Source organism: Dermacentor variabilis, unplaced genomic scaffold (genome assembly GCF_050947875.1).
Source record: "Dermacentor variabilis isolate Ectoservices unplaced genomic scaffold, ASM5094787v1 scaffold_12, whole genome shotgun sequence".
NCBI classification, from domain to species: domain Eukaryota; kingdom Metazoa; phylum Arthropoda; class Arachnida; order Ixodida; family Ixodidae; genus Dermacentor; species Dermacentor variabilis.
The window spans coordinates 49094012-49121493 of record NW_027460280.1 but is presented as its reverse complement, the minus strand read 5'-3'; the positions used below and the strand labels follow the sequence as shown (position 1 = coordinate 49121493).

General features: G+C 42.2%; 1 protein-coding gene across 1 annotated transcript in view; it reads left to right on the top strand.

The window, feature by feature from the left end:
* Positions 1-27482, top strand: part of Mms19 (MMS19 nucleotide excision repair protein) — a 94223-nt gene that overhangs the window by 49943 nt on the left and 16798 nt on the right. Inside the window, exons 14-24 of the mRNA XM_075677303.1 lie at positions 2869-3073; positions 11402-11493; positions 11572-11691; positions 15945-16164; positions 16237-16291; positions 16994-17299; positions 20434-20508; positions 21743-21851; positions 21948-22030; positions 23283-23441; positions 23848-24008. Of these exons, the coding sequence (XP_075533418.1) occupies positions 2869-3073; positions 11402-11493; positions 11572-11691; positions 15945-16164; positions 16237-16291; positions 16994-17299; positions 20434-20508; positions 21743-21851; positions 21948-22030; positions 23283-23441; positions 23848-24008 (1585 nt within the window). The remainder of the gene's footprint in view (positions 1-2868; positions 3074-11401; positions 11494-11571; positions 11692-15944; positions 16165-16236; positions 16292-16993; positions 17300-20433; positions 20509-21742; positions 21852-21947; positions 22031-23282; positions 23442-23847; positions 24009-27482) is intronic.

Here is a 27482-nt window from a genome sequence, read left to right as displayed (position 1 = left end):
ACAAGGGCCTTAGTGGAGGTGCCAGGTGGTAAGTATGAACGTTGAGGAAAATGTGCAGATGAGAGCATAGATGAAAATATTATCACTTCAAACACCTGTTGCTTGCCCAGAAGTGCACTTGGGTTGCATGTGACCAGGTCTCTTTAGATTCTCTTTAGTACTGATGCCACATTTTGTGCTAGTCAGTATCAGTAGGTGCCAGGGACGTAGCCAGGGGGCGGCACACCGGTGCATGCCCTCCTCCCCCCTTCTCAACCTCCTTGTTTCCGGTCAAGTCCGTGCCTTCCCACACAGAAAATATTTTCTGGCTACACCACTGGTAGGAATGTATGCCAACTGAAGCATCTGGACACGAGTGTGCGAGAGTGAACAAGATTTATTCGAACCAAGGCTTTTTATAGCTTCGGGCAGTATGCGCAAGGAACATGTGCAATATAGAAAAGATGTGTGCCAATTACACTGCATCAGCCTTGTTTCCCCTCAAGGCTGGTAACGATCCGGTGGACGTCTGGTTCGCGTTGACCTCCGTAACATGTTATGGCCAAGCTCAGGAGTCTTTATTGACATCATGCTCGCTGCGGACGGCATTTTGAACTTGACTGCTGTCCGTAATTCATTGGCTGTCGCTTACTGGTTCACCTAGGCTCTTGGGGTTTTCTTCAGTAACTTGTGCGTCGGTCACTCGTGTGGTGGGTTCTGAAGCTTTGGGTTGCTCTGCTTGAACACTCGACTCGTGCTTGATCCCCGTGTCACTAGCAGCAGATGCCACGTGGCTGGTCTTTCTAACCTTCAAATGGTCATCGTGTCGATTATGAGCTCGTGCCAGTGCTTGGCGGAAAAGTCGCAGCTTGTGATCTGTAATTAACGAGAATGTGCTACTGAGCAGGTACTCGCAAAATTTTGTTACGCCAAACACCACTGCCAGCACCTCATGCTCAATTTGCGCATAATTCCGCTCCTCGGCGGTCAGGGTGCGCGACTGGAAACCGGCTGGCCTCGAGTCTGTGTTGACGCAGTGGTATAAAACAGCGCCGGTACAGTACAATGACACAGCGAATGACAATGACATCTCACCCACACAGGTTAGGCCCAGAACATTGCAGTACCGCCAAGGCAGCTTCCAGAGTAATCCCACCGTACATTACTGAGACGTCCAGTTGACCCTTGATGGGAAGCTGATCGATGAAGCAGGTCAGTTGCAAGGATGTTTTCTGAAGTCAGGGTCAGCGTTGAAGGTTCTTGGCGTATGTGGGCCATGTGATGATCGACACAGGGGATCCCGTGTCCACTTGCATTCGAAGTAGCACGCCATTCCATTCCAAGGTACAGAAAAGTGGTGGAACCATGTTTACTGACAGCACTTGTAGGTTGAGCAGGAATTGCTCATAGTCATCATTGTCTGACCCACAACTTTGAAAGTGAGCTACGCTGCTCTGTTGACGCTGTTGTTGCTGTCGCACACGAGCCAAGTGCCCTTGTCGATGACAACAGTAGAATTTTGCATGACGGAATTTGCATTTTCCCACTGTATGACCGGTTCCGCCACAGCATATGCACTCCCCTTCGTGCTGCCTGTCGTGTCTGCCCGCCGCATTTTGCGGTAGTTGAAATCTCCTGAACTGGCCCATATTCCTCAGCACATTGACTGTATTCGGTGCTCCTGCCATCTGTTCCACATTTACAGCTGCTATCTCTGCTGCACAGGCTGCCTCTTCCACATCTTTCAGTGTGAGTTTCGTTTTTGCCAAGAATTTCCAGCGCACATTCATGTCACGCAACCCACAAATGAGATGGCTACTCAGCATTCTGTCGAGCACATCACCGAAGTTGCAACCATTCGCAATCTTTTGTATCTCGACTATAAATTCATTCACCGACTTGCGTGCAAGCTGATTTCTTCTAACAAACTTGTACAATTCGGCAATGTCGTTGCAAATCGGGACAAATCGCTCACCCAGGAACTTCACTGCATCTTTGTACTTCAGCTCCTGTAACTTAGCCAGTGCGCAGCGTGCAGCCAAGAGATACACTGTCCTGGTGCTCAGTGTCGTGACCAAAAGCACCCTGCACTTCTTCTCGTCGATGATGTCGTGCACCTCAAAGTATGATTCCAAGCGCAGCAGGTAAGCTTCCTAGTTGTCCACCTCTTCATCAAAAGCTGGTTGCCCCTTGGGCGTAGCCATGGCTGCTGAGTGCCCACCGGTTCAACGGCCTCATCGCCACTGAAGTGTCTGGACACAAGCATGCGAGAGTGAACCGAGGCTTTTTGTAGCCTCCGGCAGTATGTGCAAGAAACATGCGCAATGTACAAGAGATATGTGCCAATGACGCTGCATCACCGATATCAGCAGGTTTTAAAGGATGTCCTGTGATAAAACTAAACATTGGAATCTGAATAACTCTTTTGAAGATATTGTTGTCGTAAAGTAGTGCTGCCGACAGACCACTTGGCCATGCCTCCAGGAAGTTATCGTTAGATTAGGCTGATTGATAAGTAGGTAATTCTTTTTGACGTGTGGAGAAGTGCCTCACCTCTATGTAAGTAAAAGAGAAGTACTGAATGTATTGTAAATTGCTGTCTTTCAAACAATCCTTTACCAGTCTAAATTCTGTCATTTGCTTAGCTGTTTGCTTTGTCAAAAAGTACGCTTTCGTATGGACATGAGTTACTTCAGAAAATTTTTCGTGCTCTATGTGCCAGAGGTGGGCTTAACTGTGGGCTTTATGATTTTTTTGTGCAGTCTGTGTTATAGATGTAGTGCAGTCTGTATTATAGATGTATAGATGCATCAGAAATGAAAGTTGTTTCTGCTACATACAATGTTTTGCTGTAGTACTAGCCCCCTCATGTTCTGGTCATCTATGCAGCGACACCAGAGCTGTACCAGTTGCTTGGCCTGCTGGCTGACCTGCTGTGCACTCTGCTGGCTGGCAGTGATGAGCTAGCTTTACGAGCTGTTAAAGCTCTTCACACTGTGCTTCCAATTAAGAGCTTCTTGACAGAATCGCAGCTGCAGATAGTAAAGGGGCTACTACTGCATGTGGCAACATGTGAGGACGCTCCTGCACCACGGTAAGATGTCATGAGCATTTGAACTTTCAAGAAGTGGATACAGGCTAGCATTAGAAGACATCTGGCAAAACACATTGGTTTGCCAGATGTTATCGCCAGAAACATCTGGCGTTAACATGTTATCGCCAGATGTTATGCCAGAAACAGTTATCGCTTTTCTGCACTGAAAAAAAAAAAATGCAGTTAGGAGAAATGTCATCTAGAACAGTAATGTACTTTGCCCCACATTTTCTGTATGTATTTCTTAAAGGGGCCATGTCACTCATTTTTCGAGCTATATTTGAGGACAATTGGTGCTGTAGACAACTTGTATTTGAAAATTCTGATATCGCAATCGAACCGTATAGCAGTCTGGTAACACTAACTGGTGACAATAAAATCGCACCCCCAGCAGTTAATGGAACCAAATCACGATGGCCATGCTTCTGTGCACTGCAAATTTTGGATTGTAGGAGCTGAAAATACATCATGGTCGCCACGTGTTCTTTCATTTTTGCATGTGCATCTCGACAGTCAGCGTGAGATGGTTTATGCAGGTGTTCTCTGGTTTGTGATTATTGTGCAAGCGAAAGAATTGCAGGAACAATTCAATGGCAACACCCTTGCTGTGCCACTGGGTGCCAAATTAGGTGTGTGAAGCAAGAGGTTTGACGCGGTTCCAGACTGTTTTGTGGCAGACGACATACTAGTGGTGGCCCCGCACTTCTTGACATCACCCAAAAAAAATGTTCGTCTCTGTCTGTGGGAGGGCTTAGAGGCTGTGATTTCAAATTGAAATTTCAAGTTATAATGTGCACTGAAAACCCAGCTTCTTGTCTGTATATATAACTACATTTCCCCCTCTGCTATTTTACAATAATATATTGAGAATAGTTGGTTGACCATGTCATGACCCCTTTAAGAGCGGCACTAGATGCAGTTCTAGGAAATGGGTATGATTTGGGCTGGCTTCAATTTCGTAGTTGCAACATGCATTTTATAGTGTTGATTTTTTAACTGCACAATAGAGGATGCAGAAGGAACGACGACAGAGCACTGACTGAGAGCTGAACACTTCTTTCCCGTAGTGGCATTTACAGTTAAACTTCGATAACGAAGTCAATAAAATCAATGCTTTGCTTCATTGTATAGAAATTTTGTTATATTGAAATTCGATTTTTTATGCAAAGAAGTACAGTTGCTGATAGTTTTTGTCCTACGTGGAAGGGGCTGCAAATTTGAACAAGAAAGGAATTAATTTGATTGAACTTTAGAGTTTGCAATGAAAGATTCGGTTTCATGCCATGTCGAGAATATCTTAATAATTATTGGTGGTATGAAGCGAAGCTAACCACACTTTTGTGTTCACTCCACCGCTGTGGCTGATAGTGTTGTCTGCAGTGGGATGACACTATCATGAAAAGCACCGGCAGCGGGGAGCGCATGCTTCGTCTGCCTCTAGGTTCAACGAGTCTCCAAAACTCGAGATTACACAACCTCCAGCACTAAATGCGCAGGAAAACGGCACATGATGCCATGCCATCTCAGCGCTTCCAGTCTTTGTGCACACAACAAATTAAATTTAAAACAGGGCATGCAGGCTGTGCATGCACTCAGCCACGCTGACAGCCATGTGCAGCCACAGCAAGGCTAGAAAAGGAAACCTTCACGCGTGCTTGATCATGTTACCATGAGCTTGCTTCCCTCCCCCCTTTTCCCTTGCTCGCGCGGGAAGACTACGCTGATCAAGCTGCCATTCTTCTTGGCTCACCCTCGCGTGCTTTCACTCGCACCTAAGGCATACAGCATGAGGGGCACGATAGGATCTTAATTCACTTGGACATAACGCTGCTCTGCCCTTCGGCAGCTGCTCTCGGTCGCATGGCACACGATTTAAGGTGCGTTCGCAAGCGGCCGCATCTAATTACACCATTTGACCATCTGCATCTGCAGAGGTTTGCATTTATTGTCTCGGTATTCCTTCGCGGCGGCAGTGAACTTTCGTTATACTGAAATCGTGTTAAACACACCAAGTTATATTGTGGTTCATAATACATGGTGTCTTATAGACAAGAAACTGTAAAAAATTATATGCTTCGTTATATCGAGGTTTAACTGTATGGTCGCATGGAAGGCATGGGCAAAGAAGGAAAAACATCAGCATGAAATAGTATAAATAATTTCTTTTGTCAGTAGTGACAGGTTTGGAGAGCTGATGCATCTGTCTCTACGTGTCAAGATATTGAAAAATTTGAATATCTTGTGGGTGTGCTGTTTGTGGTAATTTCTTACTAGTATTATAGTAATCAGTAAAGCAACATGTTTCGGTAGGTGGTCATTGATACATATTGCCATTTGCCCAGCGTAGCAGTGGCAGCAATGGCAGCACATTAGCAAAATTAATCTCATGCACAACTTGTGCAGTATTCAACAAAACGTTGAGTGTGTTTTTTAGATCAAGGTTGTTTTTTTGCTTTCTTCTTGATTCACTTTCTTACATTTCCCAGACTGATTTTTGGGAGTGCTGAAAGTTACCGTCACTTTGGCCTTCACCGCAACTTTCATTTTGTTATGGGACATGTACGTAAAGAATAACAGCAGTCCTTCATCCAGAAAGCTGGAATGATTGTTTTGTTTCTGTGCCCTACTGGTTTTGATTTCACTCATACTCTGTAGTGCATTGGTCGAATAGCCAGCATATTTTAACCTGTTAATTTGTGTTGAAAAGCTTGTTTCTACTAAGTGCTTGTACAAGCACATTCAAGCACTCAGTGATTCCATTCAAATATATCCTGATGTCTACCGCTCCAAAAGTGGCTGACTGTGCAAAAAGTAAAAACACATAAATAGAATGCTCAGATTGACGTCAAATTTGTTGAGCAGGTTTCTCTAAACAAAGTAAATTAATGGCGTCGAAAAGAAAATTAGGTAAATTTTGATCTGGGTGGGAATGTCTCAGACACCTGCTTAAGTTCTGTGCCGCATTTATTATTGCTAAATGTTTTCCCTGACACACCCAGCATACCTGCACCCTTGTTGCCTATCACACCAAGTAAGACCAAATTATGAATGTTTTTGTGCGCTGTGATAGTGTTCTTACTCTGCTGTGTGCTTTGGGCTATGACATAGTCTGAGTATGGCCCTTGAGCCATGGTGCATGTATGTTTTGTGCAACGGTGACATATTATCTACCATAATGCTCATGCACCTCACAGGGTATGAAAAATTTTTTAGTACAAATGTACAAGTATATATTAAGTGCCATTCATGCGGATCGCGGGTTGATGAGGTTGGAACGTCATCATGGCCAGCAGCATGGTTTAATGATAGATTAGAAGTGTTCCATTTGTGAGTTATGTGACTGAGACGGTGGCATGGAGCAGAGGCAGAACACTGGGTCTCTAACCTGAAGGTTGCAAGTTCGTATCCTCCTTCAGTACACTACATTTTCCAACTTGAACACTGGCACAAAAAAAAAGAAAAAAGAAAGAAAGAAAAAGAACAAAAAAGACGAGAGTCAGTGAGGTTATACTAGTCCAGGTGCAAACAAATTAGGCAGGATCACTAAGCTTCAACAAGACACTCCCCCACCAGAAAAGGAATTGGCCTCCCTGGTGCAGTATTTGGCTGCTACCTCCCTCATGACCCCTACCGTTAACCCATGGCCCTTAGTTCCCAGTGGCTGCGGAGCACCTGACCATGGTGGTGGTCAGACCTGCGATGCGGCAGAGGGTGCTAAGAATCTCTGGACCCGGACAAGCTGCCTCTGGAAACTGAACCTGGCAACGTTCAACACATGAACCCTCTTGAGTGAAGCTAGCTTAGCAGGACTCCTTGAGGAATTATCAGGCATTGCGTCGGACATCATTGGCCTTAGTGAGGTTAGAAGAACTGGTGAGGCTTATGCACTGCTGACTAACTGCCACGTCCCCTGCTACAGAGGAAATCCAGTTAAGAGACAATACAGGGTAGGACCTCTCATCCACAAGGACATAGCAGGCAACATTGATGAACTCTACAGCATTAATGAGAAGGGAGCAGTAGTCTTAATAAAGCTGAATAGGAGGTATAGAATAAAGGTAGCAGAAGCCTATGCCCCAACCTCCTATCACGATGATGAAGAAATAGAACAGTTTTATGAAGATGTTGAATTAGTGATGAAAAAATTGCAAGCTCGGTATACTGTAGTCAAGGGCGACTTCAATGCAAAAGTGGGGAAAATGCAGGCTCGTGAACAAACAGTGGGCAACTACAGCATCAATTCTAGGAACACTAGAGGAGAGATGTCGATAGAATTCGCGGAAAGGAAGAAGCTCCGAATAATGAATACCTTCTTCAGGAAGCATAGCAACAGGAAGTGGACCTGGAAAATCCCTAATGGAGGAACAAGAAATGAAATAGATCTCATACTCTCTGCCGATCCCAGCATAGTGCAGGATGCAGAAGTGTTAGGTAGGATGAAGTGCAGTGATGATAGGTTAGTGAGGGCTAGGATTTCCCTCAATATGTGGACAGATGGTTTTTTTTTTTTTTGCCACAAAACCTATCACCACAAAAGGGAATTCACAACGTCTGTGCAAACGTTTAAAACTGTGTTTCGTTTCGTCCCAGTCGCCATGTCTCTCTCTAATGAGCAGAAGGTAAAAATGATCCCTGCCTTGGGAGCTGCAAATGACAACAAGAGGAAGACCACAAATGTGTATCAGTCATGGAAGTGTGGCGGTAGACCAAACACGTTGACTATCATCAGAAATGATGAAAACCTTAGACAAACCGGCAGCTTCAAGAAATAGCGGCGGAGAACTCCACTTTTGAATCCTAGTCTACGCACAGATGTTCTAGCATTTATTGCCTCAAACCCTCATGCTAGCGTGTGGGATGTGGCTGCCCAGGTACCAATTTCCACGTCATCAGTTTGTATTCTTAACGACGGCCTTTCACCCGTACCACCTTAACCAGCACCAATGCTTGGAAGATAGGGACCCGTAGAATCGTCTAGATTTCTCGAATTGGGTCCTTACAGATGCCGATGAGTCACCGGACTTTTTGAGCAACATCATGTGCACAGATGAAGCTAATTTTCAGAGAAACGCCCGGGTAAATTAGCATAATGCACACTATTGGAGTGACTACAATGCATACTGGATAAAGCGCAATCGGCACCAGTACCAGTGGTCATTCAACGGGGGGTATGGCATTTATTTTTGTGCTATAATCTATCCCGTTTTCTTTGATCACACCCTGACCGGACAGTGTTACGTGGAAGAAATCCTTGAAGGAGTGGTGGATGAGTTTCTCAGCGAAGTCCCGCTGTCATGTCTTCCACTTCTGTGGTATCAGCAAGACGGAGCACCAGCACACAGCAGCAGCCGAGCACGAAACTGGCTAGATGCGACTTTTCATGAGCAATAGATTGGAAGGCACGGGCCTGTAAATTGGCCGGCTTTATAGGGTCAACTGACCTCTCTCCTCTCGATTTCTTTTTTTTGGCGTTATGTGAAAGATCGCGCTTGCATGATCGAGACGGACGTCAGATTAGCTCAATACAACTTGGACATTGGATGCCTGCCATAGAATTCGAGTGTCGGTCATCAGGAAAGTCACTGAAGATGTGATAAAGCAGACTCAGTACTGCCTAACTGCCGAAAGACACCTATTCGAACTGGTCCTCTAGGCAGCAGCTGGTGTTGAACAGTGCTTATGAATTCATAGATAATAAGCGAACACTGAAATCTGATGTTTTTTTTTTTTTTTTTTTTTTTTGTGCAGACGTCCCAGTTGCCAATTCGGCTCATGTAGAAGTGGTTATTTACTTTCTTGAACACATTATTTTTGCCCTTTCTCAACATGTGGGTCTCTTCCCGGTCTATTTATTTCGCTTTTATTTTATGCCATGAACCCGTATTTGCAGAACGTATACAGTCTCATGAAAACTAAAACCGTCACTTTAATTTGGCTTTGGTCCGAAGCAAGCTTCTGGCACGAAATATAGCTGCGCACGCACTCTGTTGATGCGGTGGGAGCAAAGCCGGGATTTTGAAACATTTTATGCCTATTACTTTGCTTTTTGCATTTCGTGTGTGGTCAGAGCGGCGCTTCGACCATGTTATCAAGGGGCTTTTGTTATCTCTGTGATCAGTCAGCCTTGAGAGAGTGATAATAAGTGTGAGGTAGAGAGGAAGGAATAGCTGCAAAGCCGCGAAACCTGCTGTTGGTGCTCCTTCCGTACCATTATCAAGGTGACGTGCTGTCTCTTCGGGTTTGCAACAGGCAATGCAGTTGCTATCAGTCAGCTTATTTGAGGGCGCTGCTTTACGATGTGGGTAGCAGCGCATTCACGTGGTATTTTTCATATTTTGTGGGGTTTGTTTGCCAGTCGGGAAAAATTGCATGCAATTACTACGTCGCTGAAAACACAGCAGTTAGATGTCATTTGTGGGTGCCTTGTGGTGCCTACAAATGCCTCATTCACACTTGAATAATTAGGACAGTGCTCCTCAAATTACATAATTAATTGCAATTATCGAATTAAATTTCAGGAACAAAGGAATTACTGATGGCTACTCCACTGTACTGAAAACAATGTGCACTAGGTTTTCTTCCAGTAACGCAACTGCTCTTTTTTTAAGTCTTGGTGCATGATAGTTGGGGCGCCCTGTATAATTCACTTAGTCACCAAAATGAGGCCAAGCCAGATATACTCAAAATCTGGATCAACAGCAGTTATGCGCAAGAGCACCTACACTCGGACTCACAGAAAAAGAAGAAGAAGAAAAAAAAAAAAAGCAGAGAGAAGCTGTAGTTTTGCCGGAAAAGCAAATCAGTATTAGTGATAGCAAGGTATATGACAATTACACGAAGGTAGAATACACCACCGAGAGACGCCAGATTCTTGGTGGTGGGACAGGACTCTGGCTCTGAAATTGAACCGTCTCCTACTATGAGGTCTTGTAAATTCTCATATAAGGCTGTCACTTCAGTGAACAATTCTTCAAGGTCACACAAAGTTGACCTTCAAGTGCAACACACACACACACACAAACACACACACACACACACACACACACACGCACACGCACACACACACAGCCTTCGTCAGAGTAGTTTCCTGTGCATGTTACATCGGGTCCTGCGTGCTGAACTTTGAAGATATATATATATTTATGGGGTTTGAAAAGCTGGTCGGGCCCCAGCCCCCCTCCGGAAAAATGAAAACTTTCCGCGTATACAGGAGGCATACGTGAATATCTTGGGAAATATCTACAGAGATTCCTCAGCTGCCTTGGTTCTCCACAAGAAGCGTAGAAAGTTACCTATCGAGAAAGGAGTCATGCAAAAATACACAATCTCTCCAATGCTATTAGCTGCATACTTGGAAGAAGTACTCAAGCTATTAAACTGGGAAGGCTTAGGAGTACGAATCGACGGCGAATATCTCGGCAACCTTCGGTTTGTCGATGACATTGTTCTATTTGGCAACAATGCAGACGAGTTACAGCAAATGATTGAGGACCTCAACAGAGAAAGTGTAAGAGTGGCGTTGAAGATTAATATACAGAAGACAAAGATAATGATGAATAGCTGGGCAAAGGAACAAGAGTTCAGGATTGCCAGTCAGCCTCTAGGGTCTGTAAAGGAGTATGTTTACCTAGGTCAGTTATTCACAGGGAACCTTGATCATGGGAAGGAAATTTACAGAAGAATAAAAATGGGCTGGAGTGCATGCGGCAGACATTGTCAGCTCCTGACTGGAAGCTTACCACTATCATTGAAAAGAAAGGTGTACAAGCACTGCATTCTGCCAGTGTTAACATATGGCGCAGAGACTGTGAGGTTTACAAAGAAGCTCGAGAAAAAGTTAAGGACCGCACGAAGAGTGATGGAACGAATAATGTTAGACGTAACATTAAGGGGAGACAGGAAGAGATTGGTGTGGATCAGAGAGCAAACGGGTATAGACGATATTCTAATTGACATTAAGAGAAAGAAATGGTGCTGGGCAGGTCATGTAATGCGCAGATTAGATAACCGTTGGGCCATTAGGGTGACAGAATGGGTACCAAGAGAAGGGAAGCGCAGTAGAGGATGGCAGAAGACTAGGTGGTGCGACGAAATTAGGAAATTTGCGGGTGCTAGTTGTAATCTATTGGCACGGGACAGGGCTAATTGCAGATCGCAGGGAGAGACCATCCTGCAGTGGACATAAAAATAGTTTGATGATGATGATGATGTCTTGTGTGAAACAATTGTGCACACATTGTTTTTTAAAACTGTTTTCGATAAATGAAGGTGTAATGAATTTTTCCTTTGTGCTTTGAATGGCTGCTTACTGGCTTGCTGCCTTTTCAGGGACGAGCATGTCTTACTACTGGCCACAGCTGCAAAAACAGCTAGCTTATCCGAAGAGATATGGTTCACACTAAAGCAGGAAATTGAAAAAGGTATTCAATGTTTTGTATCTATTAATGAGTGTCATAGCCTCAAGTCCAGTTTCTCACATGTACTTTTTGATGAAAAAGGTTACCACCCTGGCAAGACTGAACGAATCATGAAAATAGCCACTGCGTGTGGTGGTAGCACATCATCTCTGTCCATATTGCTGCCATTGATTGAAGAACACTTTGTGTGCGCTATTACAGGTGAGCACTCATCACTCAAGAAGCTGTATTTTCCCTATTGCAAGAAAGCAATTATTATGCATTGTATCATGTAGAAACACATAGTACAAAAGGGAAAAGGAAAACAGCATAGCCACCACTATAGATAAAGTTTTTACTGCTTTTCTACATTGTGTTCTTTCACTGCAGTTACTTTAGCAATTTCTCAAACTTTGTCTTGAAGAATAAGAGCACGAAAACTTGTAAGGATAGGAAGGATGTCCCAAAAATACATCTCTTCTTATCCATGTAAGTATATTTGCACTGATATTCTTCAAGATAAATGGAGTCCAACTTTTCCAACCTGCTGCACTTACAGAATTTTGTTTTGTACATAGATCAGCCTGTTGCTACTTTTGTTTACTGATGCATGGTGTTGTTTGAGTGTGAGAGCTTATGCAGATGCTCTAATGGCAACATTGGGAAGTGCTGTGTTGGTCTTTAATATTTACATGAAGTATTTGTGGAGCTTGCTACATTTGGTTGGGCTGGTACAGCTGTGCCAAAACTAAAAATTCCTTCCAAAACACTGAGTGTGACCACCAAGGGTACGTGCTCAGGCCACTTTTAGTGGAAAGCAGAAGCTATGTAACTGCCAAGGCTTTGTTAACTTCACTCTCAGCATATCGGAAGTTGCCATAGTCATAGAGCATTGCACCATTCCAGCCTGCATTACACATGCAGGCTGGAATTACATTACGGCTGCATTTATGTGCGATAATTCACAGCCGTATTGACGCTCCCACGAACCTGTGTTTTTGTTTTGTGGGGGGTTTATGATTTGCATATATTCAGACTTATCCCACGATTATACTTGTCACCAGGGCTACTAGACCAAACGTGCTTTGCTGGCTCAGTCAGCCGGCGACGGGAGACGCCTGTCCTCACTCATTCAGTATGGTTATATTATTTGTGTGCGGTTCCACACAGCAGTCTGGTTACATGTTGTGAAATGTAAATGCAAAAGCTTGGAATGGGCTGCCCGTCGCTTACGAGGAACACTGTAGCAGTGCACAAGTTCTATTTGAGTCTAAGAATATTCGGTTTAAAGACACTTGAAGTGCCCATGTTGTAATAATGTTACTGCTTTTGTCAAATACTATTTTCTCACTCGGTGCTCTGGGTACTAGGACCAAGGGAACCATAAAGGGGTTTAAATAATGGGAGTCCCTTTCATACAAAGCTACACTGCAGTCTGCAAGTTGTCAGAACATGCATTAAATGCGCTTGCACCAGGTTTTTTGGTAATGTGGTAGCCGTGACATCTAAGTCATTATATAAAAAAATAAGGTATTTCATGTGAAAACGCTAACGTAAAGGAACAAAGCTCATGAATATGTTTGTGCTGATTGAGACCTAAAATGCGTGCAAGAACTAGCTCTGGAAACCCAAATGGATTAATAACATACCGTGAATGTTGGCCACAGTTAGTGTGTAATGCTAGCATCAGCAATTACAATAAAGGGATTCAGTACAGTGACAAGTGCACCACCATCTGCGGCACGAATTCCAAAGTTCTCTGGGTCGGTCACATACATTGGAAAGCAGCATTATTGTAAATTCACATAAACATTACTTGTCATTGGAAACACACTGGTTTACACAGCATTTTGATGTGTTAGCATTCTTTGAGTACTTCATGCACTTTCTGGGGGCTATCTATCTGTGTTCATTTGTATGTTCATATCTAACCATTTTCCCACCTACGTGGGCCAATGGGTAGTCCATGGTCAAAAGATTAGCACATCGGGCGGCTGCGCTCAGGTAACAAGGTTCAAAACCAACCATAGGACTAACTTGTCTCACTGAGTATGTGCCAGTGTGTACACACAGGCCGCTATTCAACGAAGGTCTTTCACATGGGTCACTGGATCACTGGGACATGGGTCACCGTAGATGCGGGACTTGGTAGGCGCCGCTGTTCGAAGAAACTCTTTGATGCTGGCTTGGAGCGGCTGGGTATGTGCCACTTGGTCCATGCTAGTCTTCAGTGAACCTCTTTGATGTTGACTTGGGTCAGTGGGTATGTGCCATTACGTAAGTGCCTCTGTTCAATGGACGTATGTGACACCAACTTGGGTAACTAGGTATGTGCCACTGGGAATGTGCCGCTCTAGAAGGACGAAAAAGATCCCTTAAATTTCTCCGACGCTGAGTGCAATCAAACCCACATCACAAGAGTTCCACAAGGTCAGCAACCCAGTGCATTAGCAGGCTGTGACACAAACGCAATGGATAGGTGCCGCTTTTCAAAGAACGCCTGTCATGCCAATGCTTTAGCGAGCTATATGCCATGAATGCACTGGGTATATGCCCCCTCTTCAATGAACCTCTCGCCAACTTGAGTCACTGAGTGTGTGCGACTAAGTATGTGGCAAGCGAAGCAACAATTCTCAGTGTTCGCAAGCACCGGCGTGGCACGCTTCTCATCTCGGAGGCCAAGCACAGACTTCTTGGCAGTGCCATTAGATGGCAGAGCATGTCCAGCAAGAAGCGCGAGAGAGGAACCTGGGTACCGTATGACGCATTTCGGAGGTCATGCGCAGGCTTCGTGGCGGCGGCGCTAGATAGTGTGGAGTGGAGTGTGCTTAGGGAAGTGCTATAGAGCAGTCCCACTGCAGCATGTGTCTCATACCTCATACGTATAACTTGTTTCGACGGTGGCAGTATGTTGTATCACTATATTAATTCAGTGCTAATGCATTACCACCTACAGTCATCATGAGATGGATTCTGCTGCAATTTTTTAGACAAACCATGGTTCAAATCATTTCAAGAATGCCTGCAGCTGGCGTCACATGGTCCCCACCGATATGCAGTACACAGAAATTTCTGTAGCATACGCCAAAGCTGTGCCGGAGAGCCCTATAAGCATAGTGCTAAAAAAATAAGGAGACGCAAATGTGTGTGCCGTAGTGTTCGACCAGAATTTCATTTGGTGTTCAGGTATCGTATTTCTGCAATAAGTGGCAGGCGGAAGCAGGAATTCTGCTTGAAGTAATCATGTTACGCCTTTCTGTGTTCGAATACCAAGAGTTTTTCTCAATTAAATGTCTGGTGCTGGTGATCGGACCCAAAATTCCATTCGAGTTATCCGTTATATTGAACTGTGGGAACTAGAATTATAGAGATTTCACTGTTTCTGGTAAATACTAGATAGCAGAACACAACAGTCTTTTGCGCACTCTGAAGTCAGATCTATGACTGCAGGATGAAATGTAAGAAGAAAGGACTAGAGTAAAAATTGCAATTACTTCCTTCATTGAGTTGCTCCAGATTTAGTGTGTTCTGCTACGGATTACTTGTTCCAATTATAATGCTTGAAGCTCCAAAAATGTCCCCTTTTTTGTCGTTAACCTGCTCCAAATTCAAAATATTTTGCTTCAAAACCATGATTTTCTTCTCCAAAAGTTCTTCTTGCTCTCCCACTTCTGTATACACTTACCCTGTGAAACAGTAAGCTGTAAGCATTGGCGTGCACCTTTGGTTTTGGAGTGAGAGTAATAGACTTGTCTGTTTCAGTGCAGTCACACAGCTCAAAAGGGAATCTCCATGACTTTTACAGTGAATTAACCCTACTACTTCAGAAATTCGTCACAGCACTAAATTCACTCAAAATGTTTTTTCATAAACCAGTCTGCTTAATCCTTGTAGTGCCAGGTTTTTCAATTGCTTCCACCTGCTGAGTGTTGTTTTTCTGCTCTGTAGAATGCGTACTTCATTTTCATAACACAATACCAGACTTTATATATGAGTTCCTTCAAACAGCTATTTTGATGATTATACATTTCATCCTGCAGGTTTCTTTTTTTTAAGGGCGGGCCTTTCTGTAGTACTTCCATCAAGTAATGTACAGTAAAAAAGGACTTCTGTTTGGAATTTTACTAGGCTACATTAGTTTCTCAAGCTCTGAATATTTAATATATAATTTAGCTCATACAAAGCTTTATTACTAATATGAAAATGGTAAACAGTTCTATTGTGACCTACATATATTGCATTGTTAGATCTGAATGCTTGCTCACGTCTGGGACACATAACAAAATAAACCCAATCACCCATCAACCTTTTTTATGAACGGCTGTTGCACTGTATTATTATAGCATTTTAGCATTATGTGCAACATTTTTAGACATTGTTCTATGCATAAAGCTGACTGCAGCACTATTATTGCAAGCAGAAAATTTTGATCACATTACTTCTGATCAGAGTTTTTCTCACTTCCATCCTGCCAGAGTTTCAAATATGGTACCGGAACCAGCTGGCAAATTGCCTAACAGGAATTGCTTGCCAAGCACAAAAGTATAAAGTGAGTTTTCATCACTCATCACTGCTTAAGAAGATTGTGGTTGCCTGGATGGATACAGTGAAGCATGGAAATGAAAATGAGAGTTCTGAAACCTTTGCTGAGGTTGCACATCTGTTGTATAAACTTTCCGAAATGTGCAGCAACAGGTGGGTTCAAATGCTTTTTAGGTCTTTATAATAACTGATACTGAAGCTAACAATCCTTTTTACTCATTTCAGAGATATGAAAGATATCATTTCCCTCGTTGAAGAAGCATGTGTAGAGACATCACTTGTAAGTGTTACGATAGTAGTGTAAGTGTTACATGCAGAAATGCTAAAAATTTGGTTCATTGTGGAACTGGCTGTACCTTTTGACAGCTTAATATTACTATGCAAACAAAAAAGAGAATTTAGAGGTAGTAAAAAAACTTGCAGGTTTCGTTTGACATACTTCGTGGATGACAACGATCATTATTGTGGTGACACGAACTGGAAAAGAAAAAGTGCTAATTTCAATTGAAGAAAAATGCCGGAAATTTTAAGCCTAAATGCTGATTAACAAAACCCATATATTTTTAAGTGGTTTAGCACCAGCTGAGCTCCTTGTGCCTCCTTCTCCAACTTCTTGATGAAAAGCCAACTTCACATTATTGATTCAACCAACTAAATTGAAGTTCAATAGTGTAATGAATGCAGATATGATGAATTAACAGATAAAACAAACATATTTTTGTGTTGGGTGCAACGGTGTTAGTATTATGAGGTTGGACTGAGTCATTAGTCATGTAATCCATACTGTGAATGATGTTCCTTCCTAGGGTGAAATCGCTAAGTAAAATATTGTCTGTTTTGTAGCACTGAAGTCCAGTGCATTTAGTTCCCTATCCTTTACCCTGGACCTGCGTTGTTGATAATGCACTCTACAAATGACATGGCTCAGAGTTTTCCATCTGCAGCCCCCTTCATTTGTATGCACATTCTGTTCAAATTGCAGGCCAACAGCTCACTGCTGTTGCTGGAGTGCATTGTGTGCCATGCACGTCCAGAAGCACTAAGTGCCAACCAGCACCTTGTGAAGCTGCTGATCAACGCCCACTGCCAGGGTACCTGCCAGCATGTGGCTCAATGCTTAGCTGGCTATGTGAACAAGCTGCCAAGTGCTGATCTAGAGGAGACCCTGGGCTGCCTGTGGCCATGCCTTAAGCCTGAATGGACGGCAGCTAAGGCTGAACTGCTGCTCTGGGTGATCAAAGCACTTCTATTGAGAGGGTACCCAGACCTGGCTCCATATACAAAGTTGGTAAGTTTCCAATCTATTTATTTATTTATTTATTTATTTACAAAATTTTGTAGCACTACTAGGGCCAAGATTGAGGACTGGGCGTGTTGGTATAGCATATTAGAGGCTCGATTGCGCAACATTTGTGTATGTCATCCAAATATTGCGCAATCAAGCCCCTAATATACTATTAGGGCATTATAGCAGAAGGGGAAAACGTACGTGCAACTTACTGCCACAATTACACTCGATAAATATGCACACTCTACAGAAGTAGCAAACAAAAGAACCACGGTATTGAATTGGAACTGAACCAAGAGCAACACTGCTATCTTTGCTTGAACCAGAGCTGAGCCGGAACGTTAAGATTTCTTTCACTTTAGAACAAAACTGAAAAGAAAGAAACAATAGTTTTTGGTTCGGATTGGCCACCTTCTCTGGAGCCTTTTGTCTACACATGCACTGTAAAAAAGAAGAAAAGGAAGAGGCAATTTTAGTGACATAACCTTTTCTATTTCTCGCTTTTTCTGTAATTTCACTGAAAGTTTCTGTTAATGACCTTTTTTTGCAAATTTATAAGAAAAAAGATTGCTTCCGGAGTTCACTTCCTAATGAGAGCAGCATTTACTTGCCTCATGACTGCAGTTCTCAGAGAGTACGAAACAGTCAAATGTTGTGATGTGGTTGTGACAGAACATACCAGTATAAATTACCACTCTGCAGTTGGAGACTGCACTATTTCGGACTCTCCAGGGACTGCAGTTATGTCTAAGAAATTGGTCCTTGAGTGCACATAGTGCTCATGAGAACTGATGAGGCACCTGGCCCTACACTCTACAGTGCACTCTTAAAAAAGTTTGCACCCTTTGGGGCTTATCTTGTACCACAGCAATAATCGTCATCTGCCTTGCGCACCTTTCCTTTCTTTAATGCTTTGTGCCCGGTACTTCCAGGCCATGAACGGCACGCACGTCTTCGGTGTGACATACAACATTCTTGACAGCAAAGTAATGAGCACAGAATTTCAAGACAGGAAACGCAAGCAAGGCAGATGACTATTATTGTTGTGGGACAAAATAAGCCCCAAGGGGTGCAAACTTTTTTAAGACTATATATATAAATGTAGCTATAGTCTCTGTGGTGTGACTAACCCGGCAAGCAGCTTATCTTTTTCAATAATTCCCTCAAGCATATGAAATCTGTCCACCTACAGTTACATGGGTGAAGCTGCACACAAATGTTAATAAAGGAACCCGAAAAAGCAATTCCACTCCCAGTACTTATGACAAAATTTTCACTTTACCTTACAGTGGCCATTTTTTCCGCAATGTTGCCTGCATTTCTGGATAAGCTGTGCTACCCGATTTATAAATGCCCGCAAGCTCGCCGTGATTTTCAAAGTGGCAGCACATTTATTGCAGCTTTCAACATGTTGCTGTTAAGGCAGGCGTGTTAGTACTAATACCTTTATGAGTGTTCCAAATTAGTGACCCACAAATAAATCTCCGGTAGTGGAAGAGCTATATAAAATTGCTCAAATGAAGAAGCACTTCCAAGCTTGGCTCTTACTTTTGATCACATTGGTATTTAAATTGAAATATGTAAGACAGCAGTGGCATTTTGCTTTTGAGGTATGCTTCCACAATGGGATTTTTTAACTGCTTGCAACCTGAAGAACAGCATGCATACTTTTTTCCAGTCTTTCTGTGTACCTTAGTGGCACTGTCGAATTTTTGTTTCAGAATAAGTTCACACTGTTTTCTTGTATTGTTATTTAATATTGCAAATAAACCTAAACTGGTTCAAACTGTTATGAACCATATGTTTTTTCTCTGGAGTTGAACCAGAACTGAACAGTTCTAACTAAACTGGAAAAAAAAGTGTTTCAGTATGACACTCTGTAAAGAACACAGACACACAAAAAAAAAGAGACAGCATCTATTACATAGTTTGCCTTCAATATCAGCTCAAGTTGCAGTCATGTCAAAGCAAGCCATTGTGTATGAAATGCAGCCCAAGTGACCATGAGGGTGAATATAATAGTGGGATGCGTTGAAGAGGGAAGCAACAAGATATCTATACACTAGCAGTTATTGTTGCCTTTTCCTTTGTGTATGCTCCTCAAACATTAACCACATGGACAATTTGAGGGAATTGGAACTGACAGACTGGTAGATATTTACAGAGGCTTGACGTTTAAGTGCCAAAGATGTACTTACATGTGTTGCAACACATAGCAGTGCATTAGTCAGTCAAGGGTGAATCCTGGGTAGCCTCGATAGGGGCCCCATTAAAGCATACAGGGAACAAAGGTGAGCAAGGAGAGGGAGTGCATTGTGCCCCCAAGGCCTCCCTCTGGATTCACCAGTACTAGCAGGTACTAGAAGTAGCTGAGCTGTTGCTGCCACTATGCCTCAGGCTACATTCTCCATAAATCAGTACCTTGGTAGAAAAGCGATGTCGCCAAGCACACAGAATGCATAATTGCATACCTATCAGGTATTTGCAGATTTCGTGATTGCGAGAAAATTCTCAGTAATACCATAACTGCTAATTTTGAGTTAAATAAATGAAAATACATGTGTCTGCAATCTCAAAAAGAACAATAATGTATTTAATCTTTGTTCTTTCGGTCTATATGCGACAGTTGCGTGTAGCTGCGTCTGCTGCGCATCGTCTCGTAGATCGCGCCGGCATGCTTGATAGCATTGATACTGCGGCCGCCATTAGTGCCGCGATGAGCAGTTTCACCAGCAAGATGCTCTGACAACCACATGCTCTGATTGCTCCCTGTAAGCGAGGTAGCTCCAGGCGTCGGAGCACCCATCTCGCATCAAGATGCCCAACTTTTGGGCAGGGCCTTGCCCCCTTGCCATCCCCCCTTGTATCTTTCAGCAGGCTAGTGGATACAAAAAGAGAGAGAAAGCTGTGCATCAGTGTGAGTACCTCTAACTCCACTTATACTTCAAGGATTCAAAAAGTTAATGTGGCAGGAGATTTGTGAGGTGACTTCCCCTAAAAGCGAGGCCTCCTTAAGGGCCCCTTTAACAGGTTCTTTGAAACTGATTCAAGTGATTCAATGCAGTGTATACAGTCCAATACTAGAGTACTTGTAACCAATTATCAACGTATCGTACTGATCCTTTCTCTTTAAGCTGAAAGATCTTTTGAAAGATGGATTGCTGGGAAGACATGTCGCTAAAGGCTTTCGACAAATTCTGCAGCCATCAGTGAGTAAACAGGATTCTTATGTTTGATTTTCTTTTGTGTTATATTATTGTAAAGCTATATGGTTGTTGTCATTGTTTTAATAATACACTGTCATGTTCTGAATTATTATTTATTATAAAACATTATCATTATTATTATAACTACTATTTTGTGTTATATTATTGTAAACTCCAAATGAAATTTAGAAGACCACAATGCATGATTCAGTACATGCTAACTGCTGCATGGGGATGTGAAATTTCATGCAGAAAATTTGCTGAAAATTTGAGCACACTAGGAATTTGAGGGTACAACAAAAGTGACAGGGAAGACCTAAAGCTATGTTGGTCTACACATTCATCGGCAAGCATTAAATGTGATTTTCACATGAATTGACATCACATTTCAGCTGCAATAAATGCCTTTCTAGACACACAATACAGTTTTTCATTCAGTGTTTTGGGTCGACTTCTCATTTTGTGTGTTCTCAAAAATGTTTCTAATCTTAAGCAATGTAAACCTAATTTTGCATGGAGGTGCTGAATTGTGTGCAGAAAGTAATTTCCTTAATTCCATTTGAGTCTACTTGATTTCATTAAAGAATTTAAAAGAAAAGAAACACGTAATTGTTGGCTTTACAAAGGAAGTTTGTTTAAAACGTATTTTCTTGTTATAAAGATGTAACATGTTTTTGTTTTTTTTGCACTGAATTGAATTCATTGGCCCTTCTAGCAACAACATATTGTGAATATTAATTCTCCCAGACCCAGTAAGATATTTCATTGGCCCTTCTAGCAGCAACATATTGTGAATATTAATTCTCCCAGACCCAGTAAGATACTACAAGCCTGTACCAAAGAGCTTGTTTTCTGTATTTAAATACATTTATGCCATTTAACAAACTTGAGCTATAGTTAATTTACGAACAAATTTGTAAACAAAAAATTGAGCTATACAAACTACAAGCCTCATTGAAATATCTTCAGTATTAATAATGATTACTTTCTTAGGTGTACATGCAATGTGCATGTGTGCCTGAGAAAGGCAGTACGGCAAAAGTGGCAAATCAATGCTGGTTAAGAATGTCAACTGGCAATTGGAAACAGTCTGGCTACAGCAAGTTGACTTCACACATGAAAGTCTATGTTTAAATTTCTATTGATGTTTAAACATGATTGCCCTTTAAGTAATATCCAGTGAGGCCCACTTGATTCTGTCAGAAAGATGTGGTAAAACTGTATTTTTTTTTTCAAGGTCTTGACAACAGAAGGGCACTGCACGATCATGCTAATGCATCCACAGCGGTTCTTTGTGGAAACTGTAGACTTCTTAATCGAAGGTTTCAACAGTGCCACAGGTGAAGGTAGGAATCGGATGTTTTCACGTGAATCTGTGAGATTTGGTGCGACTGGAAAACAAGTGCCAAGTGTGAGATCTTGCCTCCTTTTGTGATTGGCAGCTGTGAAGGAGAACTTCCTTATGGGCCTTTGCTGCCAGCTTGCCTATGTTCCTAAGCCAGTGGTGAATACATATATTGATGAGGTAAGCAAAACAAGATCCACAAAACGAGCACTATTCTTTCCAAGTGTTCAGGGACACACGGTGTTTCGAATACTTACACCATGTCTCCCCGGTGTCCTATTTGTGATTGAGTCATGGGGTTTAACATTTCAAAGCAACACTAGAGCTGGGATCTCGATTAATTTGTACAACTTTAATGGGCACCTAAACCTGAGCATGTGAGTGCTCTTGCATTTCTCATCGAGTTGCAGTTGCTACAGCTGGAACCTCAGCAGCGGAACACCATAGCCGCTGAGCTACAGCAGTGAACATTGTCCAGCAGCCCATGCAAAAAAGTGCTTGTGCAAGGTGTCGTACAGCTTAGGAAGGCTTCACATGCCTGGCTTACCTGCTGTAAGATGGTTTAAAATAAAATATAGTGAAATCCTATTCTGAAATCTCACTAACCATTCATAGCTACACTATGGTAGAATTGTGTGGTTGCACAAAATGCAAAAATGCTGTTTCAGTAAACTTTTGGTGCAGTACAGTCCAGCTGTTTTGTCATAATATTCTTTTTAATCAGCTATGGTGTGCAGTTACTCCAAGATTAAATCTGACCTATATTGAATATTGAGCCAAAAATTATGCAGATCTAATGCATGCATGCAGCAGGGAGCCCACTATTTCGCATGAATAATCGCTTGCTCCCTCTTGTGGTTTTGGAGGCCTCTCTTTATCATGACCGATTTATGACATCATAGACGTGCGCGACAGCTGATAGACGTAAGCCATTGGGCACTTGTTCATGATCTTAAGTTACTCCCGAGCACATGCATGCACACCCCTCCAAACTTCTTGCAAATGGGGAAGCAGTGGTTGTTAACGATTCTCGCCTGCCATGGCATCACTCCTTTGTCACTCTTGGGCAACTTTGTCAGGAACCAACCTTAAAAGGTTACCATAAGTGCACTGCAGAAATACGGTAATTAAAAGTTAGAAAGAACCAATAAGCGGGGCAGTGCTATCAGCGCTGCCCCAGCTGAGAGAAAGTACTGTGTTGAAGAAAAATGGCAAAAGTAAATACTATTGCAATATTTATATCTCCGTTATTTTAGGGCCTTCTAAAAATTTTTTATGGCAACATATTCATTGAAAGGCATCGCACTTCTGAATGAAAAAGCACAACTATACAAGTTTGTGTATATGAGCATAAGCATAGCTGTGTGGCTTGCATTGCACAGGCAGTTGCTTCAACTTCATGCATACTTTTCATTGCATTTTACATGCACAGATCCTGCCAATCTTGGTGACTGCCTTGAGCAGTGCAGAGGAATCAATAATAGGAGAATGTGTGCTCCCGTGCCTTACTGAAAATGTAGGCCTGATGGTTTCCTGCCTCAACTCAGTCTTGGTACAGCTTCTACGGCTTGCAAAGCCACCTTTTTCCATGGTGAGAGCACTTCTGGCTTACTGCACTTGCATGTTTGCTCTGCTGAGCTTCACAACGCCAACATAGCAGATTCATTTTAGAACATCCAGAAATTAATCAAAACTGTACTTGTCTAGGATGTTCCTTTAAGAGGCTCGCAGAACAATGTCAGAGTAGCAAGCAAACCTTGGACGGGCCTATGCCCTCTCTAGCACTGTCAAGGAGTAGGATAATGTCAGTATGTTGTCCTGAAAATCCTTCAGGACAGGCATAATATAAAGAAATGAATAATATTCTGACAAGGAGAGAGAGTGTTCAGCATTAGATGGACAGAGATTACTTAGAATTTTGTTACTAGTGTTTAGCACAGGACTTACGATGGTTGCAGTGAACCATACACAGTGCCCCTGTGTCACACTGTTCACAGGAAGTCCGCCGGTCAGCTTTGGAATGCTTGCTCCGGCTTTCCACCATTGAGGAGAATAAGTTGCTGCCCTATCGACAGCAGGTGGTACAAGGCTTAACACAGTGTTTGGCCGACCACAAACGCGTTGTACGCCAAGTGGCAGCTCAAGCATCATCAATGTGGTAAGTAAAAATTTAATACACTGGTGGATTTACAAATTATTCAATACATACTTGCATTCGTGAAATACTAAAACTTCATTGAAATTTAACAGTGAAACCAATTTATGGATAAAAAAATTGTGCTGTGTTTATACACCAAAAACATCACAAATATTGCAGCAGTGAATGATAGGGTTAGCCCCTTAACCATTCTGGCAAGCCTAGTTTGCCATGCCCAACTGTCCTCAAACTGTTCTTTTTTATGACAAGTCGAGCTTCTCCATGCTGAGTCATTTCCACAAACACTTACGAGCTTGTCCAATCTCACTAGCTTTCCGCTTGAATGTTTTCAACAAGAAGGTCTCATGCTGTCTTGGAAAATAAGCATTTACGTAATTTCAGGTGAGAATTTTTATTATAGAGGTACAGTTGCTGGGTAAGTTTCTGGGTTTCTGGGTACAGTTTCTGGGCCATTGACCCTTTCTGGGTCAATGGCGTGTATATACGGCACGGCGAACAAGTCCAAAACGGTCGATGCCATATATCTACGGCGCTATCTGTACGTTTAAAAAGCGCGCCAATTTCCGAATTTTTTCTTTCCTGGCATGTACTGCCACTATGTGGGAATACAGGGAATTTTTTTCTTGCACCTCCCTCTCTCTGTTTTCGTTGCATGGTTTGTTTTAGAGCTAGTTTGCTCCGGCGCATCTATGTACTACCGCTCGCGCATTGGCATGCGTGCGGGCGGGCAGCGGTTTGGGTTTCGTTCCCCAGGCGGTTTCGGCTTCTTGCACTCGCAAGACTGATGGCTATCTCGTTACTAATCGCTCAAAGGGCAGCCACCTGTTTCTCACTCGTTTAGTGCTCACAGGGGTGAGCATTGGAAGGATGCCGCCGTGCATGCGTTTCCTTTTCTTTTCTTTTTTTGGCAGACTCGCAATATCTGATTGCCTCTGGTTGGCAATAAGATGAAGATTAATGGAAGTTTGTCACATGTTTTGTTTTTTTGTTGGGCACGCAACCACACAGTTTTCTTTAGTGCGCTCATCTATGCAGTAATATTTAAAACAGCGCCAAAAAACATGGACAAGGGAGGACACAGGATGAACGCTGAAACCATGTCACCTACGAAGTTCAATTACGCTGTGGACGTAAATATTAGTGTAAGAGCAGGAACATTTTAGACTTGCAAAATAGCCTCATTTGCACATATTCTAAGCCTTGAACTATAACAATGCATCAAATTTCTATTTTTATATGTTTATTTTCCTTTTTTATTGTTGTTATTCATGAATAAAGAGTACATATATACCAACACAAAATATTTTTTTCTCACTTTATGGTCACCCGAGAAAAATTACGGTAAATTTTTTTCGAAATAAGTCCATCAGAAGAATTAGGATCTGCAATAAAAAGAAAATCAACACTGATCGGTCACATATGGCGAAAAAAATTGACCCTGAAAGGGTTACGACGTTGTAATAATGGAATTATGGCGGTTTTTACTAGCACCAGTAGAAGTTCATATAGAGGTTATTTTTGTGCTTTGTACGGCAGTAATCTGTTATGTTTATGAATTGGTTGGTGGTTTTGCTGATACACTGCATATGGAACTGTGCATTTTATTACTTTACTGAAAATATCCCCTTTGGTTGAAGTGCAGTGTTGATCATTTGTTTGACACAGTAGAAGTCTTTAAAAAAAATTTAAACTACTTTATTCTGGTCCCCTGATGTTTGCTCTTAAGCTAATGTCACTGCAAGAAAAGTGTGAAGTTTATTTTTCAACAAAAAGAATCACATTAAAATTATGTTGCAAATAATTTGATGTAAAAGATCTTCTATCTGACCATTATTTTGGATCAAAAATGGTGGACCTGGTAAAATAGTATTAAAAAAGGGTGTTATGACTTTGAAAACAACCTATTCACTTTTAAGTAAGTTTTGTAAATTTAATCTAAGCTATTAACTTCAACTGGGACATTATCAGCTTGGAAACTACCAGTTGGAGACACTTATGGAGAGCCTGTTCAAATTGTGTGGAAATAGTGAAAACAGTCTGTATTCTTAAATAGTCAGCAAGAAACAATTGTTCTTATGATGGTGTCTGTAGATTGGCATTTTTATACTTCCCAGTTTTTTCATGTTTGTCATGAACTGCAATATAATTACCTGACAGTCCACTTCATTGCTGGTTCTAACATAGCCACTTATAATACCAGTGGATTACTTGTCATTTAACTTCCTTCTGATGACCTGTGAGACGCAATAATGGGCACTAGATTGAATCGTGTTTCATATATGCTAACCATTCTGCCAAGTTTGTCACTTTCAAAACAAAAAGACCCGATTAATTGATTTTCTGAATTCAGTGGGAAATATTGTTCTTTTTGGCCTCCCACTAACCTTGGCAAAGGATTGATGGCAACTGCAGTGATAATTATCTGTTCTTTCCTTAAATTTATCACAGTGCTGAAATCTTCTGGTATTTCTAGTTTTTCTTTGATGGACACTGTGTTTACTGGTATTAATGGTGTACCTCAAAGGAGTATATTGGGCCCCATGATTTTAATGCCTATATATAAAGATAAGAAGTGGTCCTACTGTGCAAGATATACTATTACAAAAGATGAAAGCATTATATACTAATTTCTGGTTGCAGTTTTGACTGTACACTGTATAGACCTCTGAAAACACTGAAAATGTGTTTCATACACTGTACATATGAAACACTTGTTCAATAAGCCTTGTGTGTTCATCTGCAGTGTTCTAAAATTTTTCATATGTGCATTGCAGAGAACTGGCTGAACAGAAAGGCACGAAGCTTAGCACTGATTTACGTGTTAGCCCAACTTAGTGTCTTTATTTCATCTCAGTAATTGAGCAGAATAGGAGATAATGCACAAGGACTCTGTACTTGAGGCTGAGGTAGGCATTCCTTATTGACTTCATGTGAAGAATGAGAACTACATTCGATCTGCTTGAAATGCGTCTGTCAAGAATTCACATGAATTTCAGCAACAGGACATCCACTAGTGTAGATAATCCAAAAATGCAATGGGTGTGGTAGGTTCAAACTGGCACACTGATATTAAAAAATTGTATATATGGTCACGTGGTGGTGATGTTGAATAACACAGTAGCAATACTGTGAACGACAAAAATAACTTTTATTGGGCGAACCTGTGCCCACAAAACAGGCTACACTTATAGCACAATGATAGCGGCGAACACGGTCGGCGATCGTTGAAAATCTGATCAGCGGGTCGAGCGTGTCGGCTTTTATACAGAAGTCGTCGAATGTTCCAGACTAATCGCTTGGACCCGCGTGTCTTCCAAAAGTTCTACACCATTCGCGTCACGCGATGAAATCAGATAACATAACGTTCGGTGACAACAGACAGTGGATAGAAGCATCGATAACCTTCCAGAAACTTCGGATAGATGCAGGCGCATTCCGCGCTGTGCGTTAACATTTGTTAGGTGGCGAAACGTG